This window comes from Toxorhynchites rutilus, chromosome 2, assembly GCF_029784135.1.
Source record: "Toxorhynchites rutilus septentrionalis strain SRP chromosome 2, ASM2978413v1, whole genome shotgun sequence".
Lineage (NCBI taxonomy): Eukaryota > Metazoa > Arthropoda > Insecta > Diptera > Culicidae > Toxorhynchites > Toxorhynchites rutilus.
The window spans coordinates 50916565-50927001 of record NC_073745.1 but is presented as its reverse complement, the minus strand read 5'-3'; the positions used below and the strand labels follow the sequence as shown (position 1 = coordinate 50927001).

Sequence of the window (10437 nt, the reverse complement as noted above, 5' to 3'; positions counted from 1 at the left end):
ATGCACCATTTATTAGCATTTGTTTCATTGGACGCTACGGCGCTAGTGTCGTTTCCGAGAATTACGCATCTGATCGATTTTCCAACGAACTTCAGTGCCGTGGCTGTCAAATAACAGTATTTCGAGTAGATTTTTTACACACCGGTGTGTGCGTGCGACTTTTGCCGTTTCGCCGGCCGCTTCCACTAAAACGAGTCATTTACCTCTCTTTCTCGCACCTTTTTGCTTTTAAACAGACGCGTGCACTCGTGAAAGTCGGATGTGTTTCCATTTGGCTCCGCTAGCGTAACTCGAGAACGCACCAATACCTTTTTTTTTAAATTTATTATTGTTTACCGCCTCCGTTGGTGGTGTGTGCTCCCGCCGTGTTCATCTGTGTGTGCGCACATTGAGGAGGGAAGAACTCATCGAAAGTAGAGTTGACGAAGAAGAGGAAGAGGGAAACTTTTTCAAGCAGTTTCGGCTAGGCGTGGGTTTTGCCTCAAATCGGCTCTGCTTCGTGGTGACGGTGGTGTGTCATTTGTTCGCTGTTGCAAAATATAGAAAGGAAAAATAGTGAAAAGAGCATTCGAAAGCTTCATCTCCGTGAGTGATATTTTATGTTTTTAACTCGACAATAAACCGCTTCCCAAACAGTGCCCGTGTTGTGTGATGTGGTGCAATTTTTGATCGCCAGGGAATAAAATCGATTTTTCGCCGCTGCTGCAGAAACGCGCTGACAGGATTATCTAGAAGAAGCAGAAGGAATATATTTTCGTGCCCTCGTTTCCCTTGTGTTTGAGGTTGTGTTTGTGAGGAGGATTTTGAAATGTCCCAGAAGACGAAACGATCGGGCGTTTCGACGCCCATACCGGTTACGGCCAGCACTCCGGTGCAGGGTGGCTCCAGCTCGGTCCACATAGGGCGACCGGCGAGCCCACTCAGCCCGACGCGTCACAGCCGGCTGCAGGAGAAAGCCGATCTGCAGAATCTGAATGACCGTCTGGCCTGCTATATCGACCGGGTGCGCTTTCTCGAGCAGGAAAACTCGCGCCTCACGCTCGAGATTCGCACCTCGCAGGAAACGGTCACCCGGGAGGTGTCCAACATCAAGCAGATGTACGAGCACGAGCTGACGGACGCCCGCAAGCTGCTGGACGAGACGGCTCGCGAGAAGGCCAAGCTCGAAATTGATGCCAAGCGGATATGGGAGGAAAATGACGAGCTGAAGAAGAGGTGAGTGTGGGCATTACCGCGCTGCTGTTGCGATGAAGTTTAAAGAGTAGTTCAATAATTCGAATGCGATACGATGTGGAATGTCCCACGAATTTGAGTATTTTTCATTTATTTTCGTGGGGGTGACGTCATGCCCAATATGTACCAAATTATGCTGGTTTACACACATTCACACACGGCGTTTGTGTGGTATCCGACGATGAATTGGTGGGATATATGAGCGTAAATATCAAACAATCTTCAATCTGAAGCGAAGAGAAACTCCAACGCGAGCCGATTTATGCAAACAACGGTACGCGGTGATGTCATCCTTCGAGCTTGGACAGATGACGTTTGCCTTGAGCAGTGATGTCCGATTTTTGAAATTTATCGTTCATCAATTAATTGAATGTTTCTCAACTGTTTGTTATGCCGGATTTACAATCCTTCACAATGAACGCGATTTTTTTACATCAATAACGAATTTTATTCGTCAACCAATTAGAGTAAAGCGCGAAATCACCCATGATAGTGCGAAAAAAAATAGAACTCTCCAAGCTTTGGCTGCGAAAATCGCGTTGCTTTGACATGAGACACAACATACATCAGACAGGTGGAACAAAATATGCTCGATGGGTGGAACGATATATCGAAATAAATGTTCAGTTCTATACATATGAAATGCTTCATCAAGTGAGAGCTGAGTCGATTATCTATTGCAAGCGTATTGCTGCATATGCATAATTATTTTTACACATTTTTGTTAATATTCGATTGAATTTGTTAGTTTTTCGATTATTGTTTATCTGGAATTTTATACTTGCATTCACACTTCTAGCGATATGATTTTGTTCATCAATCTAGTACGACATTGTCCTAGGTTTCTTGATTTTTTTGCCGTTATAATTATTATTATCTGTAATAACTTGAGTTACTAGTGGTGCTGCTGTTGCTTTTTGGTTTACCAACGTATTCGTAACATTTCTTCATCGGCCGCAAAAATGAAAAACAAATAAAGCATAATATAATAGCAAATAAATCAATACATCTCTTTGCAGATGATGAAAAATTATTTAATTATTGAATTTTTTAACATTGTACGTATGATGACAGTTACCCAAAAATCACAATTTTCACTATCAAATGATTAATTTTAATCATGAATGATTTTTATAAGGGCGTATCCAAAATATTTTTTTTTTCAAAATTGTTGGAAAATCAATGAACTATTAATAATTTCGGTACTTTCGTATTAGCGTCACCGGAGGCGAAATACAATAGATAGCAATTTTATTGTACACACTGGCACTCAGATATATTTTGTATTGTTGCTACCCTGTTGTTTGTAGTGTTTTGTTATTTTTTATTGTTACGAAAATGCGATTTTATGATTTGCGGTATTTGAGTATGAACGCCACAGGAGTGCAATTTTCATTATGTTTTTTTTCGTTAACAAATTTATTCTGACGTAATAGGGACGTAGTCCCCATCAATCGATGATAAGGAACAGAGGCGGCCCCAAGCCGCCGAGGTGACGCAATCCGAGTCGGCCGCCGACCCGCCATCGATTGCGCGGTTAGTTTGAAACATAGGAGACGGGTCGGCGACCGACTCGGACTACAAACAACAAGGCAGCAACAATACAAAAGATATCTGAGTGCCAGTGTGTACAATAAAATAGCTATCTGTTGTATTTCGGCTCCGATGACGCTAATATGAAAGTACCATTTTTATTTCCTTATTAGCTAACCCCGCAAACTTCGTCCCACCCAAAATTTATTTTACGTTATCACATCCACGTTTTCTTACTAAGCGCACGTTCGTGGGACCAATCGCCTGAACTGTTCATTAATTGATCTTCTAATGTAAAGTATATTTTAGGAGGCAATCAATGTTTCTATGGTGATTTGACATATAGAAACACCTTCACATGCCAAATTTGGCTCCATTTGCTTGATAAGTTTTCAAGTTATGCAGAAAATTTTGTTTATTTGTATGGAAGCCCCCCGTTAGAGAGGGGGAAGAAGTGTAACCACCGTAGAAACATTTATTGCACCCTAAAACCTTCACATACCAAGTGATTTCGTTTGCTTGATTAATTCTCGACAGAGCTGCAATTTGTCATTGTCACTGCATATATTTGGGCTACTATGACGACCATTGCAACATTACCACCAAATGACGTGCAACAAAATATAAACCGACAAATCAAATTCCTCACTCTTCGATACTAAATAGCTTGTCAGAGTGTGTTGACAACCAAAGCATGTTGCAAGTCAGTGCTCTATGATCGTCAAGACGGGAAATACTATGTCACTTGATGTAATGGAAGTTTACACGTTTACCAGGGTGCATTTGTTTACGTTGGGCTACCTGAATACCATTCTTATACAAAATGCTAAAACTTCGAGTACTAAAACTAAACGGACTTTCAAATACGTGAACTTCGATCTCGGGTATAAATTTGAACGGAAGATAAATTTCTTCGTTATTTCAACATATAGATATTTTTCGATCAATTATATATTCCGTTGCCTAAATGATTTGCTATTGCTCACACGTTCCCGTGTGTTCGACATAGCGTTAACTTCAGTAAATAATGGAAATAACAATCGGAACAAAAATCGAACCCTTGCTCGATGAAGATAAAATGCAGTCTCCGACAATCTTCAATTCGATGCTGACAATTTTACCGCCTACTTGGTCGGTCAAAACGTATTGACGAAGTTCAGTAGCAGGCATAGTGTTGCATCGTACTCCGTCAGTCACCATTTGACCAACATTTTTGTCAGTAGGATGTGACTAACGTGGCTCGTCAGTTGTCAGTGACATTGATGGATAAATGCAGCTCTGATTCTCGAGCAATGCAGAAACTTGTGTTTCATTTGTATGGCAATAACCTGTTTTCTAAGTTATTTTTATGCTACTAAAACAATTTTTCGAGTCAATAAGTAGCAAGCATATAACCCTTTGACATTTTGTCTTTTGAATGAAATAATGATCATACCACTCACCACTTGGGGGCTGTCCACATACCACGTGGACAGAAAAAGTACGATTTTAGACTCCCCCTCCCCCTCCGTGGACAAGCGTGGATACTTTCATACCCCTCCCCCTGTTGTCCACGTGGACATTTTCCCTTATTTTACTAGAATAATGGATGAAATAACTGAAATGCGCATAAATTATGTTTTAATTCTATTCAAGTTTATTTGTTTCAAATTTTACTAGCTGTACTCTGTCACGCTTTGCTGTAGCACATTGAGGTTTTATGGCAGAAAAACGATTAGCAAAAGCGGATGTTTCGTGTGAGTTGAATTTTCAATACTTGACATACTTTGTTTTTGTATTATCTGCGAAGATATAAAGTCTATCTTGTTTCCCAACACGGAAACGTGCAAAATACAGTTGAACAATCCGCATCCGAATTTAAACAACACAATTGCAAAGATTGAGTAACGCCAATGAGAGGCGAATGAACTACAAAGTTTAAAGCCTCTTAAAAACAAAGAAGAAGTAACGCCAATCGAATAAAAATAAATGGATTTAAAATCATCATCAGATACAATTTTAGTTCACGATTTTTTAAACACTTTCAAAAGATATGTTGCTATCACATAGAATACATATTCAGTACTAGAAAGTACATTTACGTTCAAAGCTTTATTTCAGAAGTGTGCTCATTCCATCTGGAAATCATAAAGCTTCCTAAGGTGTTGGCAGTAGCAAAAACATCCTTGAAGTGTGTTGTATATTTTGTCATAATGTGAGCCCCATCAGTACCGAACTTTTCGAGCGCACCCAAACGAACAGAACAATACATAATACATAAATTATTTTTTATTAATAAAAAATAATCTCAAGGAAAGAAAAGATAAAGTAGGAAGAGCATGCACTGATATCTATAGATCTACATTTAACAAAGGATAGAGGAGTGAAGGGTCGAAATTTTTAAGTGATTTCGGAACGCTGTACCGTTTTGACTTATATTCCGATCAGACTCAAATTCCGAACACTTTATTTTGAAATTAAACTTACTGAACATCAATGTTATCAATAATTGAATAATGAAAACCCTCTTTAGGGTAAACCTTTCTGTATAACAACATTTATAGGTATCAAAATAACATTGATGTTCAATAAATTAATTTTTACAATGAAGTGATCGGAATTTGAGACAAAATGGTCGCTTCAATTTGGTTGATAAAAACAATATCATGCATTTTTGGAAAATTAGTAAAAACCCATAAAAACACAAAATTTTAAGTTTCTTCGTTAATCCTAAAAGATACTTGGTTCCATAAATTTGAATATTTTACAACTGCATTCATTTTACACACAATTCTGTATGAAAAACTATACAGACATTATTATCCTAAAGGCCGTTTTATATTATCCAGCACGTAGCGCATGCGGTGCGGAGAAATTTGTTTCCGGAGCGGGAAAGTTAGTTCGCGTTGACAAGCGTAGCTTCTGATGATTGAACCGATGTCGTACCGAAGAGCGACGAACGCACCCATACCACGAACTTCGACGTTTGATATGTATGTATGGTGCTACTCGCCCGTGTAGTTCGTGCCCGGCACCGGCAAAATATTCTTTTCGAGAATTCCTCCATGCATTTGTCTGAAACGTGCTGTGTATGCCCGGAGCCGCTCCGCTATATATACGCATACACATTTGAAGCACACGCAATAATATTTGGCTTGCATGAAACGTGTCGTGCTGGTTACGCTACCTGCCTGATAGTATAATAGTACCTTAAGACTAACTATTCTCGATGTAAAAAACATGTATAGAAAGTTATATCTCATGAAAAACCATTTACGCATACCATGAAATCTCAATCTCAATCCCTTGGAATCGTTTAATTTTTATAGTTTTGGGTTATGGGCGTCTATGCATACTCCGTAACTATGAAAGTACGATCAAAGGAAGTTTACATGAGATATTTTTAGAATGTAGATTCCACTGAAAAAGTTCAATGATATGAGAAAAAATTATGCACGTTTGACTGGGCTGCACTCTCAGTCGGCTTCTTTCTTTCTTTGTTTTTAAGAGGCTTTAAACTTTGCAGTTCATTCGCCTCTATACACAGTCGGCTCAATTCGTTTATTGATAAATACGGAGAGTTTCGAAATTCTTAAAAATGTAACAGATTTTATTTAATTTTGAATGTATAGGTGATTGTATTCAAAATATATATTTGTTCTTCCTGTCCACGTGGATTATGTCTGTACCCCCTTCCCCCCTCTCCGTGGACAAGCGTGAACATTTTTTTACCCCCTACCCTCCCTAAAGTTGTCCACGTGGTATGGTATGTGGACAGCCCCTTGATTACTCATTCGCTTCGATGCTTCGGTGGCACAGTATTGTTCGATTAATAATTGATTTTTGTAGGAAGTCTTCGATTAATCAGACATCTCTAGCCTTGATGATGGGGCAGTTGGCGAGTTTATGTTGAGTCGTGTTTGTTATCACGAAAAAGTCATAAATTGGATTATCTTATATCGTTAAAGTTTTTTTTGATAAGCGTAAATTTAGACAAAATTTGTGCGTGTTTTTTCGCATATTCCGAAAAATATGACACTCTCTAAAATTCAATATTGCAAACCTTTCTGTTATATTGGCGGAATATACCCTATTTTTCTAACTGCAATAACACGAAATTTGCGTGTACCTCCTAATGATAAGATCGTTACAATCTGGATGATATCATGTTTTTTCCACCAATCTCAATGAAGTACACATTCCAACGTGTTCATTATTTGCATTCTCACTTCGATATACAATAGGAATCGGTTAGTGGCAAATAGAAGCTGATTCGAGGAAGAACCTTGACACCAACCGTGATCGGTGTCCTATCCAGTGGTTGACAAATTCCTCTCGAAGCTTGCTCCAGCCAAACATAAAATGGTTAAGGTTGCGATCGCGAAGCGTGATGTCATCCGAGTATTTTCAACAGCAGCAGCAGCAGTCGATCAGTTCGGGCCGCAAAGTGGAACGAAGTATGCTTACGTCATCTGCTACATCATCGATGACGGCGGAAGGTGTTTCCGACAAGGCTAATCCTTGAAAAATCATTTATTAAAAGTTTATGATTCGCGATTTGCACCAGTTCCTTCTTCTAAGTAAGCCACCCATCTTCCTGGGCACACTCACGCGAACAAAGTTTATCGCTTATTCGCGTGGAAAACCGCCGGAAAGATAGTAATCCATTTCAACGGTGAAGGTCTTCCGTTGCCATCCCCAAACACTTCCCTTTGCCCCTTCGTGGTGCTCGTTTCCAGGGTCAGCCCGAGAGTTGATGGAATTCGCAGCAAAACCGCTGAATAATGTTTGTGCTTGCGCGCGCATATGAATTCCAAACAAGTGATGGAATATGAATCACTTCCATTCTCCCGCCGCTATAGCGGCGCTTCATCACAGTGATCGATTGCTGGAGTCGATTGATGTTTTCGCTGTAACACAGAGTGGTTTCCCGTTCCACAGGGACTTTCGTTTTCTATTTCCGATTTGCAATAGAAACAACCTTTAATGCGTGAAGCTCCGGGGGGAATCAAACAAGAAAGAATCATAAAAAAGTGAGTGCACACTTCCATCTATTTCTGCCATACTTGGAGAATACCAACGACGAAGACGACGACCACCACATGGTCCACATGCCGGCGGTTGGCCCCCCATATAAAAAAGTAGTTACATGGTTTTAATAGCTATTCATTCAACGGCTATGAGAGTCTTCCCAACGGCAGCGATATGTTTATACTGGTTGTTGCTCGGCGTGTTCTAATCTTAGTCCGCGTGGTGTTGTTCAGTACTGACTCCGTGTGTGCGTGTCTGTTTTGAATGAATATTTTATTCTTATTGGATGGAGCGATTGTAGCACGGAGAGAAATTTTCATAAACTATCCAATCGCAATGTTTGATTTTATTGTCACTTCATGGAACTGTCTCTTCTCATATAGTATCTCTATACACGGCAAGAAGTCAAACCAAACAACAGCTAAAGATCCAGTTGGTCTCCAATAACTATCATTTTATTTCAAAATATTGGTCACACATCGAAAATTTTTGAGGGATGATCAAATTTGCAGGCGTTTCTTCTCGATTTTTCTCAGAAGAATAAAAATAATTGAGCTCTGAAAAATCATACATTCGAATAAATCGTTAGAATATTCCATAACATTTAATTAGCATGAGTATTTTAAAACATTCGATTCGAAATTCTTATGAAAAATTATGGATGATATAATCGCAAGGTTGACGTAGGACTGCCGTTGACTTAGTAATCATTTATCTTTCTTCAATTAGCAATAGTCGCACCTCGGATGGTCCTCATTGGGTACGATATCGCCGCTACTCAAAGCTTTTATGTGTATTGATTAAATTATTGATTCATACAATTATGGCAGTAGTTATCGCAACAAATAATTATCAACATTTAGCCTAATCATCAAACGTTATGTGTAGAAGTTCAGTGAGCTGGCGACATGAAAGGATATCTTCCAATACGGTCTTGCATAACATTTGTACCCACTTTTATAGACCGTTTTAGCAAAACGAATTCCGCAGCGTAAAAATGTATAGGGGTATAAAAGTACTGCCGACTTGCATGTATCTGCAATGCCGATTTTCCAAACTTCTAGATTTCGGACTCTGTGTTGGGAATGCCCATTCCGGTGTGTAAAAATGCAAGCGAGTACAAAAGTCACCGCAGTTTGCATCTAATTTGTAAGGCCAATTTCCCCACGATCCATGGTTTAGAATATGTGTTAGGGAAACATTCCGATTTGAAGAAAATCAAACGAGTACAAAAAGACCCGCTGCTTGCATCTATTTAGCAATACCGATTTCCCCGGCTCCGTGGTTTTGAAGTCGGAGTTAGGGAAACATTCCGATTGGCAAAAACGCAATCGAGTACAAAAGTACCTGCAGCTTGCATCTATTTTGCAATGCCGATTTCCCCTGGCTCCATGGTTTTGAAGTCTGTGTTAGTGAAACATCCATTCATTCCGACAATCGTACCTCAATCGTTGCGCAATCATAACAGAGTGGATTTCCGAGTTATTGAAACAAGTTTTTGGATCAAAAAGTAACAAGCATATAACGCGTAAAAATTTTATCTTTCGAATAAAGTGTTTATCATACCAATTAGTTCAGGAGGTATTAACGCTCAAAATCTGGTTGCTCCGACGTATCGCTTTTGTTTTCGAAACTTTGAATTTAAACCGAAAGACGTAGTACTTAATTAACCTTCAAATATTATGATTTTTCCAAGTTTCGACTCTTTCAATGAGAGATTTTTTTTTAATTCATGGAAAGAAATAAGGGGACTTACGTATTAACGCCACCGGAGCCGAAATTCAATAGATAGCAATGTCATTGTTTGCGTGGCTCTCGCACTCGTAATGCAATTTAAATTCTGGGGTCAATGTAATGGGGACGGTGTTTCCATTTAACGAGAAAAAGAAGCCGAGGCGGCCCGAAACCGCCAAGATGACGCAATCCGAGTCGGCCGTCGACCCACCGTCGGGAACGGCGCCCTCTCGCAAGCAAACCTGTGTTCCACCGATTGCTCAGTTAGTTTGAAACATAGGAGGCCATCATTTCTAGTAAAAGTAATAGCTTCCGTTTCAATTTGCCCGGTGTATTGGTATACCTTAGTTAAATTTTTGATCAAAGATAAATATGTGTTCCTTCCTCTTGAATTATGTTTTACTGAAATTTGAGTCGGTTCCTTGCCTAGTTCCCACTACCTTATAAAAGGTTAAAGGTACAATATTGTGATTTTAAATCCTCTCCTCTCCTGTATAGTCCGTTCATCTTGTTGGTTATGATGAAAAACGGAGTCTTCGCTCCTGCGGCGTTCATACGTAAATACCCCAAATCCCAAATACCCATTTTCGTAGCACTGAAAACAAACACAACACTGCAAACAACGATACAAAAGATAACTGAGTGCCCGTGCGAATAATAAAATGGCTATCTATTGTATTTCGACTCCGGTGGTGTTAAATCGTATGTACCGAAATGAGAACAAAGGATGGGTTATATCTATTATATAATCGCAAGGTTGACGTAGGACTATCATTAGCTTAGTAATCATTTGTTTGTATTGATTAAATAATTGATTGAATGAAACAATTCTCGAATTCAACATATTTACTTTGTAAGTAATGAGTTTGAATGAATCCCATGTTATGTCAATTCATGTATTGTGATAGATTATGTTCTTCGTTACAA

At 39.3% G+C, this 10437-nt stretch overlaps 1 protein-coding gene and 1 pseudogene across 1 annotated transcript in view; one reads left to right on the top strand and one right to left on the bottom strand.

Annotated features, from left to right (window-relative positions):
* The first annotated feature begins 222 nt into the window (after positions 1-222).
* LOC129768678 (lamin Dm0-like) overlaps positions 223-10437 on the top strand; it is a 34490-nt gene continuing 24275 nt past the window's right edge. The window contains exon 1 of the mRNA XM_055770463.1: positions 223-1215. Coding sequence (XP_055626438.1) covers positions 809-1215 — 407 coding nt within the window. The 5' untranslated portion in view covers positions 223-808. The remainder of the gene's footprint in view (positions 1216-10437) is intronic.
* On the bottom strand, positions 8410-8562 carry LOC129772270 (U4 spliceosomal RNA; annotated as a pseudogene).